The sequence below is a fragment of the Lepisosteus oculatus genome, chromosome 6 (assembly GCF_040954835.1).
Source record: "Lepisosteus oculatus isolate fLepOcu1 chromosome 6, fLepOcu1.hap2, whole genome shotgun sequence".
In the NCBI taxonomy this organism is placed as follows: domain Eukaryota; kingdom Metazoa; phylum Chordata; class Actinopteri; order Semionotiformes; family Lepisosteidae; genus Lepisosteus; species Lepisosteus oculatus.
Window position 1 is genome coordinate 36,195,593 of NC_090701.1, and position 12,115 is coordinate 36,207,707.

Below are 12,115 nucleotides of genomic sequence, written 5' to 3' on the forward strand. Positions count from 1 at the left end.
CAGAGAATTATATTTTCAGAAAATACCAAACAGTACTGTATGTATACAACAAAAATCAATAAATAATCAAATCAATAACTCATTGTTGCAGCACTAGCAATGCATTGGACCATACAAACACTGCTTCTCTGGCAAACCAGTGAGGTAAGAAAGAGAACACATTTGGCATCTCAACCCAATTTTAATCCAAACTCTCCATAACTTATCATTATGAAGACATCCAAGAATTATCTGTAAACATAATGCCCTTTTCGGTTACATTGTTGTACAATTATACAGAAAAATTGAATTCATATATTTTGGCCACATACTCAAATTCCTTTTAACTTTTTGAAAAAATACAGCATGCTGCAAATATTCAACATTTTAGTCAGAAAGTAAGAACAAAGACAAAAACACAAGGAGGCCATCTGCCTGCTAGCAGATATTTGATCTGAGAATCAAAGTTTATACCAACAACTCTTGGTATAAAATAACATTTTATTATACTGGATGATATTTTTAAATGGACACATGTCCACAGTATAACTGAAGTATTTCTACAGTGGTTAGTTTGTCCTGCTTTCCCTAGGGGAAAATCTAGTCTTCTGAAGACTACAAAGTTCAATGAATCTTCAATCCTGCATTCTCAAAAGTCAGCAGTTTTGATGCGGTGGGAACATGTAGTCTCTGGAGGGAGAAGCCAAGAGAGTCAGGAAAGCTCCACTAATACAGGGAGTCTGTTACAACTGGATCATTTTTATGACGATCTTAGAAGAAAATTAATAAAAATACTTGTACTGAAATTGAACTGGAAAATGTCTACATTTAGCCCTTGAATCAAAATCTTCAGCATCTTTAAATATTGTGTCAGAAAGGTCTGTACTGTCCCTTCTTAACTCAAAGGTACTTACTGCTGACTGAGACTGAAATTGGAGGAGAGAGTAACAACAAACTTCAAATTCCGCCTCCAACAAGAGGACTGTCTTGCCTTTGAACATTACTTACTTCCATTAACAAGGACAAAAAATACATCTTTATCCATGTTGAGACAGAATATCCAAGTGCTGTGCTTCACTTTCATGATGTACAGTGTGAAAACCAATATTCTCACAACATCTGCGTATGCAAAGAGTGAACGTCACTGCCAGTTCTCTTGAAGAGAAAAACTGCAGTGATGACTGCTTTTACAGGATCTTTGAGTAGTTCTAAGTAGGACTTGAGCATACAATGTTCTTAAAGAAAGGTTAATAAGAAATTATATAATCCTAAACTTTTCATGGCAACAACTTTCTACCCTGTTTATCAGTTTATCCACATGGGATATTGACTTTGTAAGAGTTTCAAGTTCTCTGTGTTATTCTGCACAGACATTTCAACAAGTACAGAACATAAAATACCTAATAAGGCTATGAATACAGTTGAAATCACTCTTGAGTAAAACTTTCTAATTCTTTTCTTTACTAGTGATATCACATAGCAATTTTCCAACTTCAAAGACAGTGTAAGAAGTCTACGTTACTGTACAAAAGTCAAATACGTCTTGGAAGGGATGCCAAAATGTTATGCATTACAGCATGTTGAGTGCTTTATTATGCCTAAAATCTAGAGTACATACTGAAACAGAATTAATTACTGGTACTCTTAAACAGAGTTTGCTTTGAAGGCTTTAAAGTTATTTCAAAATCTGTGGATACATTTTGGTAAACACTTCACAGCAAAAGAATGAAAATGTAATAAATCTACTAAAATATCAAATGTAAACTACAACCACTAAGCTTTCAAATTAGATTTGTATAATTCTGCAATTTAACATATTCAGTTCCTTCCCACTGTCTCAGTTCATGCTCAGGTCAAACAGTCTGCAACCACAAATCTTGGAAGCCCACCGAAGCTCTAGTTGTCTGGAATAGATATGTTATATAGCCTCAGCAGTATCTGTTTTCAAGAATAAGGTCATGTAAATGTGGTGTGCAGAACATTACTCAATACCTCTGACAAATACAGGTGGTTATCTAATTAAAAGAGAATTTATTTTAGAAAAACTTTATTACCTAAAAATCTAGAAATAATTTATATGATTTAATAATGAAACCTTGAACTTTATCCCTGAAAACAGAGTACATTACCTTCAACTAGCTTGGGCAACAGGTATACAGTATGGCACCCAGCCACAGCTGACATCCTGCAGTCTTAGCACACTTTGTTCCTTGGGAGTTTAAATGGATAAGTATAGAGAACCTACAGCACAGAGGGTACACATCCAAGGGAATGGGGAAAGAGCTTACCTTTTGTTGGATGTGACTGAATACACCAGAATGTATCCATTGATGTCTATGGAGTATGTCTGAGGGAAAATTGAGTACTCATCCTGCAAAAAGTAAAACAGTTTGGCATTAGAAGTAAAACTTTTTGCTACTACTAATGAAATAAAAAAAAAAGATCATGACTCTGAATCTGAATACTGCTTATAAGTCAATATGAAAATAAAAATATGCAGGGGTACAATTAAAAACTGATAGGTTACTTGATCCACAGCTCAGTTTACCACACACACAGCACTTCCAGAAAGTACCACTTTTAATAGTTGACATATAAAAATAGAACGTCACTTAGCAGTTGTCTCCTAATGAAGGCCACTCACCTGTCCAGCTGTGTCTACAAGCTGAAGATGGTACTCCTGACCATTTACTGTTATCATCTTTGTAAATGCTGTGGAATAAAGAAAATAGTTAAGATAAGTGATCTGTAACTGAATTTTCTAGATAATCATAAAATGCTGTTTATTTAGATTGTTCAGTGGTGCCTTTTCATGCAAAGTATCTTCTTCTCAAAATAACACTTCACTGTAAATGTATGCCTCTATCTTGAGTGCTCATGGTGTTACAATGAGTTGTGATTTCTGAATTTAAAACTGCAATATTTAAGATTGTTGTTTTACGACAGGCCATGAAGGTGTTAAAACAAACTAAATATTTTTTAAAACTTTAAAATATAGAGTATGACCATGAAAAACTTTTATTTTTACTGACCGTATCATCATACAAGAACCATAAGAAAGGGTACAAACAAGATGACTATGTTAGACTAGAGACATTAAAGTGTGAAATAAAATACCCATTTCTTGGTTTATCTACCATTTACTTTATTATTTATCCACGACTTAAATATATACTGTTTTGCACCCTTGACCCTTGGTTCATTAGTTTAGACAAAGAGAAGAGATGGATTTGTATCTTGTACAGTTTAACAGATGGCTTTCACCTCCCTCTCAACAGAAAACCAAGATCACCTACCCTCAGATATGCAACTCTTTTTGAAAAGTCTATATTTGAGTCTACTAGTCTGCAATCAGCTTATTGATGCCTATGCTTATGTCTCAATATTCAAAAAAAGGTCACTGCCAATCATTTCAAAGAAATACAGAGAACAAAACTTTCCACTGCTTTTCAACCATTAATGTCGAAGGGTAATCTCAATCTAAAAAAACACAGACAACCTTTAAATACACTGCTATTGCTCACAATTGGTTTCATTTGTATTTTCTCCATAGTAAAAATGGTGATTAGTGATCTCCCTGAAAGGGGTATAAAATCAGTCCTGACTATTCAGGACTTTTCCATAATGACATAATTGCATGTGACTTTTTTAATGGCATAATCCCCGTACAGTTTGATGCCTGTGGCACATCTGTTAAAAAAAAAAACAAGAAATATGACTAAAACTGTAATATACAGTAACTTATACTGAGCAGTCTATGTCTTTCATATGGATCTGACTAACTGTAACAGAAATAAATGGAGCGACACAGACAAAAAAAATGGTCTGTGAAAATGAAATGTTACTGTCTCAACCATGCTGTTAGCAATTTAATTCTATCAATTCGATTTTACAAATTAAAAACACATCAAATTAACAAAAGTGATCTAATCCCTCATAAGCAGCCCCTGAGAAGGGCCTCTGTTCCCTTTCATATTCATCTCCTTAGGCCTTCCTCTCATTCATCGTGTACAACAAGGCTGCCGAAAATGAATAGAAGCAGATACCTCTGGTGTCTTTTTGATACAGATAGTTCTTGATCTAGTAGCTCTTCATTCCTGTGTTTTTAGTTTAATATGCCTGAAGACTATAGACTACTTAATAATTTAGGAAGAGTTAATTCTCACTGTGGTTGGCTGCAGCCAGCTACAGGAAAGCTGATGGAGAGTTTGATACTATAGTATATACTCTGGGCCCACCTAGTAGCATAAGGAGATGAATAGTGTTGCTTGGGTGACTCAAAGGCTGTTGGGAGATCTTTGTCTCCTGTGTTCTTCCAGCCACTATTCCTTGATTCCAGTATTCATCTCCCGTCATCTCATGCTTGCTAAATAAATCTATAAAATGTCTTTATTAGCTTAGTTTGTACTTTACAAGTACAGTATATTGTTATTGCCTGGAGCTAGGTCTTCCATATTTTTAATTTTATTTAGTCAAATTATCTAAAACAAAATCAATAAAACCATCAATCAAACCTACTGCATGGGAAAAAAAATGAAATAGAAAGAATACGTATATGAAACAAAGTAACTTTAAAAAGCCTTTTAAAATAAATGCATTTAAAAGCTCAGAGAGAGAGTAAAATGAGCAGATAGTTGAACAGTCCAGATGCATCTATGGGCACATTGCTCAGGCATTTTCCACACATTTCAACACCCACCACTAACACATTTATAGGAAACTGATGCAGTCACAAATGCAGTAAATAGTTCAAACACGACTTTCAGTACAACCACACATTGTTTTCAATTTGGAATTGTTTTTATTTGGTAGTTAAACCCTCTGGTTGGGAGTAGATCAAGAATGCCCCCCCCCCCACCCCTATTTAGGTGCATTACTATGAGAAACGAGTTCTTAAATGACTTATTCCTTATTTACTCTTCATTTTCCAGGAAAGCATCTTTCCATGTTAAGCGGAGAAATAACTCTAATACCTTTTTTTTAATTGGCCAAATTCCATTACAACTCTAAAAATCAGACTTACTGGATTACTAAGAGTGATGGGTGCAGCTACATACAGTAAATGCCATCTGGAAAGGGATCCCAGTCAAAGCAGTTCATCTTCTGATGTTGTGATGTTAAGGTCATTAAAGGTCATTAAAGGTTAATGACTTCTCAGTATATGCAACATAAATAGTACTTTGGGAAACCTCAAGGTTTCCTTGCTTCGTATACAGAGCTTCCATGCCAGTTAAAACATATCATCTGCATTTTGGAATAAATTTGTGTTGGGATTTATTCAGGTTATAGTTATTCCAAAGTAGTATGAGTTAGATTCATCAAAAATATTTAGTACTTTTATGATGCAAAAAACACAGCATGATTTATTTTTATTATTTGGCTATTATAAGCTTTGAAAGCTTATATATTTTAAATACCTCTAAAAGCAAATGCAAAATAATACCTTTGAAGGTTGGTATCCTAGAACCAAATGTAACAGCTGTTATTCAAGACAGTGTTATCATGGTATCGTGGAGAACAATTATAACTGAAGTTGAAATTCTGTCATGATTGTGACAGGAAAATTTGAGTCTGAAGTTTGTGATGCACTGACAACTTTCAACACACAAAAAATAGCTTTATTTAAATAGGCTGCAAAGGAACAAGTAATACTGTAGGTTTATGCCATGCTGAAAAGAGAAGAAAGAAAACAATGTTTCGGCTGTAGAGCCTTCTTATTCAAATAGGTTTCCTAATCTAATGTTGAGGACTGGATTGGCCACCGATAGTACTTGACATAAGACAATAATTTCTTGCACTAATATCTGAAATTAAGTATTAAGTATACACCATCACCAGTCCAACTTACTACACTTAATACAATTACATTACTGGATACAAAAAATACAGGTTACAGAGACTAAACGAAATCAAACTTACTGTACCTGCTTAACGACAGACATCATTACATTTAATAATCATGCTTAGTCCAACTGCACTAACTTTAGGCACTTGGGTACAGCACAGTGTCTAATCCATCCGATCATATGGAGAATAATCATTGAACACTTCTTGAGAGAGCAAGAAAACAATCTTTGTGAATGATGCATGCACAAGCAACCAACACATTTTGGCACTTATAATAAAATATTATTCCTTGTTGGAAGTACAGAAACACATTATAGCAGTGATAGCAGCATAAAAGGATCAGTGCACTATAGCAATACAAGCACATAATATCAACCAAACTTTGGGTATGTTGATGCATAAATTCAAGTCAGATTTTCTAGACATTTTGAAGGAAGGCAGATCTTTTAATAGACATTATATATTTTTAAAAATGCATCACAGCTCTTGTTTGGGACATTGGATTAATCAGTAAATGGCAAACTTGGCTTTATATTAAGATACTTCAGAATTAAACTGCTGACTATTTAAAATCTGTTCAAAAATAAGAGACTCAGAAACACCAAGAAAGTAGTGTATTAGGCTGTATTGACGAAAACTATATTGAATTATAAACTCGGTTTCTGCCTGATGCTCCTTAGCTACTATTGATCTGTCAAAGTGGTGTGTTATGCAGAAATCCTGTAATGCAACAGCTAAAGATAGATAGAATACAATAGGTCTGATATCACTTGTAGTCGTGGAAGTGTAGGCATCAGAACAAGAGAACTCTCTGAAAGGGTGCTACCCTCTAAATTAGGTCTGCTTTCAGAGCTGATAAAGCCTTACTGGTTACTGCACCCACAGCAAAAGCTCAGCTTCACCTAGTACAAAATAGCTAAAAGGTAAAAGGTGACTGACTGTTGGACCAATTTGTTGGGCCATTCATCTTGAACAAAATGTCTAATTAAGGTCATCAAAACAAGATGCAGAATTTCTATCACTTCAGAAGGGTTGCAAAATAGTACAGTAGCTTAAACTGAATATCTCACCAATTATTCAACTGAATCCAATTAGAGCTCAAGGAATAAAAAAAGAGCCTGCATTGAACAGGTGCCTAGAGATATACAGCTTTTGTTCAATTTTATCTTACAGGTTTTCAGGAACTTTATCAGTCTACAGCTGGGCTGTGCAAACAGAAGGACCTGCACAGTGTATTTGCTTAGTGATACTGGCACCAGTTAAAACAGTTGACATGAGTGTGCAGGCTTTGATCAACAGTCATGTGAGAAAGGGGTCTGAAGCTTGGGTGACGGGAAAGATTATTTTTAATTCAATCAACAAACCCAAACAGCACACAAAGCAAATCCAGTCATCAATATTAATGATATCTGTCTCACATTCTCAAGATTGTTTGCTCTTTTGTTCAGCATTTGCAGTCACAGCAAAACCTAAATCCATCGATTCCTGAATGCTAAACTCGCTATACAGTGCAAACGAACCTTAAATGTAAGAAACCATGTAATAATTCAGAGTTTTGGAGACTCTAACATTGCCTCAGTTGTGCCTTATTATTCAGACATTCTGCATTTGTAATGTGCAATAGTTTAACTAGTTCCTGCTCAAGGTGAATGTCACTAAAAGTAACCCAGAAGGAGACTCAAGACAAAATCCCTCAATGAGCAGCATGGATAATGATATAGTCATGGATAATGACTATATCCATGATGGACATGTCTATAAGGTCCCTAATATAACACAAGGGTTAATCCAATATTCTCACTGTAGAAACCGACAGCACCATTACCACTCTGTTGTATGATCTTGTCAGATCTCTGAAGCTAAGTAAAACCTCCAAAGAAATCTAGGTTGCAGCTGCAATTGGTATTGGCGGACCAGTAGTCTGTTGCATGAGGGGGTACTGGTGCATAATCACCTTTTTGGGTGATACACTTCAGAGGTAAATGAAGGAATTCTTCTACGTTTGGGATTATTTAAAATAAAATTGCTACATAAACACAAGGAATTGTTTTTTTTATTATTACCACCTCATATCATTTTAGGTTTGCTTCTGGACCCATTTCAAAAAGAGATCGCTGAGCTCCATTTTGGTGGAAGCTTTTTAAGATGTGAACACCTGCAAGAAACAAATCGGTTATAAGTAGAACAAAAATCAAAATTAAGATTGAAAAGATTGAAAATCCATCTTGAATCATCCTTTTATTCTGCTTCTGTGGAAAATGCCATTGTGAGGTGAGTATTATTTAATGAATGTGCAATTTGATGTTTAAATACAGATCACTGTACTTGGTAAAATTCTCAGCTTATAAAGCAAGATATTAAGAAGACTAGAAGCATCCAAATTTCATAGTTTTCCCCATGAACTAATAAGCCTAATTGGACACAAGTTTATGGGCTACAGACTGTGTCTTATTAGGCCATGGTGAACAAAGCTAATATAAATAAATCCAGAAACAACCAAAAACTGGCATTTTTTAGCTCTATTCAGAATGCTTGCCAATAACCTCAAGAATTAAAAATAAAGCAACAGCAATCGGCACTTGTGATGATTCTTGAAAAGAACAGCATGGACTAAAGAGAGACTTGTCATAATTAGGAAATTACAATTCACTTCAAAAATGTTGCAAAGGATAACTGAATTACTGTAATACAGCTCATTATTTAATTGAAGTCCTTAAAGATGAGGTTTTGAAAGTAGACTTATTAAAGCATAGTAAAGCAGTTCGTAATCAGCATGCTTCACAAAAGTGGTTTAGGTTTAGGTGTAAAATATATGTGCTAAACAAAAAGTATATGGGAAAGAGTACAAAACCCACGAATGAGATAGTTTCGTGCAATAAAAATAAATACAAACCCACAATATTTCAGACTACTGTCAGTGACTACAATGTCAGCTTCCTGTTCAACTAAACACTGTGAAATAACTAGAACACTGAATAGGTTAGCCAGCCTTGTCAGTTCAGGTTAGTAATGCTGACTTTACAATGTACCCCACAGAGACACTGTAGCTATTTATAGGCAGGAACTGTTGAACTGAGTAGAGCGTGACTGTACAGGAGCTAACTGGCTGCTGAGGTATAAGAAATGATATCCATACATGTATACAATTATCTGCGGATTTCAGTTTCTTACCTCCTTACAAAAAGTAGAAAACCACTTTGAAATCTCTCAGAATGATGGAGTGAAGCAATACAGGGTAACACATAAATTAAATGCAATTCATTATTCTCACAAAAGGTGTACTTTTCATTGAAGCCAATCTGGTATGTTTATATCAAGCATTTGTAATTGCAATCAGAAACTTTTATGGGTTGTAAGACCCCAGCAGCCATAACACCCTGCAACTCACAACTGGCAACCCACTGAAGCTAAGCAGGTGTGAGCCTGGTCAGTACCTGGATGGGAGACCTCCTGGGAAAAACTAAGGTTGCTGCTGGAAGAGGTGTTAGTGGGGCCAGCAGGGGGCGCTCAACCTGTGGTTCATGTGGGTCCTAATGCCCCAGTATAGTGATGGGGACACTATACTGTAAACAGGTACCGTCCTTCGGATGAGACGTAAAACCGAGGTCCTGAGTCTCTGTGGTCATTAAAAATCCCAGGGCGGTTTTCGAAAAGAGTAGGGGTGTAACCCCGGCATCCTGGCCAAATTTTCCATTGGCCCTTACCAATCATGGCCTCCTAATAATCCCCATCTATGAATTGGCTTAATAACTCAGCTCTCCTCGCCACTGATGGCTGATGTGTGGTGAGCGTTCTGGTGTCCAGAAAAAGCGCTATATAAGTGTAAGCAATTATATACTGTATTATGTGTAATTTCCTTAAGCCTTATGTTTCGGACACAGCTTTGGGAGCTCTATTATACTGTATACTCAATCAGCAATCGATTCTCTAGTATGGATCTGTTCAACAAATAGTATTGAGCCCTACCAGTACAAGGATCTGTGGTCATTATTTAACTGGCCTCCCATGACTTCCAATATTGCAAATTTAGCAACTAGGAGACAGGAATGTGTGCGATAGAGACAGAAGCAGTGGAGACTGACAAATCCATGTTGAAAATCTGACAGAGAGGTGGAACAACAGACTAAAATGGAAATTATTTTGGTAAAATTGACAAGCTTAAATTTAAACAGTTTGATAAAACCTAATCTGTGCTGTATTTTTTTATTTATGTCGACGTTGTCTGCTGTTCCTGTCCTGTGCTCACCTAGTCAATCCTGCAAACCGCACAGGCAGTATGCACAATGCATCAGTAGCACAGCAGAGCGTGAGGCCCTCGTTCTCTTTAAATGTTTTACTCTTCAAGTCTATTTTCACATGTCTGTTTAGTGGAGTGTAAGAACATTAGCTACTGTAGGTAATGCAATACAGATAATTACTCATTTTACCATCCCAATATCATCTCCCAATGACCCACAATTAACTTGTGTTCTAGTTATTTACTTGTGAATGTTATCTTTAGTCACTAATAATTGTTTAAAACATAGGTATTAGGAATGCACAAGCACTTAAGTTGTGTTATTATTTAGTGAATGCTTATTTCAATGCAAAAAAATGTTTGAAAGATATTAACAGTAGTCTTATACCATTTGTGATAAGGGATTTCAATTCTCAATCACAGTTCTATAGTGCTGTGTGGGACATACAGTATGCTGCTACACATCACAAACTACAACACAGACCCAGCTGACTATTTTAACGAATTAAAGGATGGTGGAGTAAGATACAGGCTATATTACAGAACAGAGGACCCACACATATAATAAGTAAAGCAAAACCCAAGACTGCAACTAAACACAGTGACTGTTTTCTTTTATGCTTTTTGCTTTTGGTGCATGCAAGACAACAATAGTTTCTGTTTTTTTAAAACTACACAAGAAAACCTATCCACAAGACCTCTACAGAAACCGCAGACCTGACACTCAACATTTAGATTTGAGTAATGTAAAAAATGTATAGTATCCCTTAGATCCTTGTGTAAAACATTTGTCTGGAAATAAAGAGTCAGTGCACTGTCCTTCTGTTTTACTTTAAGTTGTATGAAGGTTCTGCATTTTGAATGTGAAAATAAGTAAAACACCAATTTCCTAACTAATGTATTCACACAATAATTCTTGAAAGTAAAAAAAGAGTCTAAGGTAGTTCTACAAATTCTGAGTTCATGTCTGTAAGTGATGATAAAAGGTATAATAAATGGCATGTTATCTACAGTCCTTAGCCCTTACAGTAGCATAGTAATGAACAGAGAAGACAAGAGGAGACCGGATACAATCAAAGCTCCCCAGAATCAGAACCGAAATGTGAACTCGAGGACACTAGTGGAAACTACTGGGAAATGCACACAATACTGAGAACAGGAGGCCCTATTTTTACTTAAAGGTATGAGAGAGAATGCAACAAGTACACCAGCCAAGCTGTAGATGTTAATGTCATTGTGAGATGACTGGATGAGATCCTCAAGATCAATTAGCTACTACAAACTAAATAGCCAGATGGGATGAACAACCTCCTCTTGTCAACAAGCATCTTATGTTCATACTTTAGCCAAATATAAAACTAAGATTCATCTGAGGCATAGGTCAAACAAACTTTTGTGAAATAAACAGCCCTACCATTATAGATCAGCAGGCCAAGAATCGTATACCTGTCTCATATTCCACAGTGCTCTTGCAGTAATGGTAGAAAAACCTCTGGTGTGGTTGAATACATCAGGACCCAGCATCGTGTACAATGCAAAAATATCAGAATTGTTTAGGTTGGGCAGTTTCATGTTCACTGCTTTTCTGTCCAGTTGTACTATCTTTGTCTTTTTATTTTGACTATGAACCAGGTAGTTTGTTCACTAAGCAAAGTATTTGTGACAAAACTGAAAAAAGCTAAATTTAACCTCTTACAATGGTGCCTAGTGTTCATTTTGGATTATTTTTCCTTGTGCCATGTTTTACTGTGGTCTACTTTGCTGTCGTTCATTCATTAACATTACAGTCATTTAAAATGACAATTAACTATTCCAGGAAAAATACCTGCTGTGAATACTTACAAAAGGAGTGGGAAAAAACACCCCAAGGGGCTATGACTTTCTGTGAGAGTAAATGTGATGTTAATTTTTTTGCGTTCAGATAAATGAGACTTTCAAAGGCTACGGTGGATCAGATAATTATCTAAATTTAATTTAATCTAATCACATCTAATCTAAAGCCTACATAGGGGTATGGAGTGCACACAACATGACGAGAACAAGCAACAAACA

The 12,115-nt window shown here is 35.8% G+C and overlaps 1 protein-coding gene across 2 annotated transcripts in view; it reads right to left on the reverse strand.

The window, feature by feature from the left end:
- Window positions 1-12,115, reverse strand: part of rheb (Ras homolog, mTORC1 binding) — a 53,540-nt gene that overhangs the window by 15,366 nt on the left and 26,059 nt on the right. For both annotated transcript variants that reach the window (XM_006634200.3, XM_015354068.2), the window contains exons 3-4: window positions 2,624-2,691; window positions 2,268-2,350 (exon numbers count right to left, since the gene is read on the reverse strand). In XM_006634200.3, the coding sequence (XP_006634263.1) occupies window positions 2,268-2,350; window positions 2,624-2,691 (151 nt within the window). The remainder of the gene's footprint in view (window positions 1-2,267; window positions 2,351-2,623; window positions 2,692-12,115) is intronic.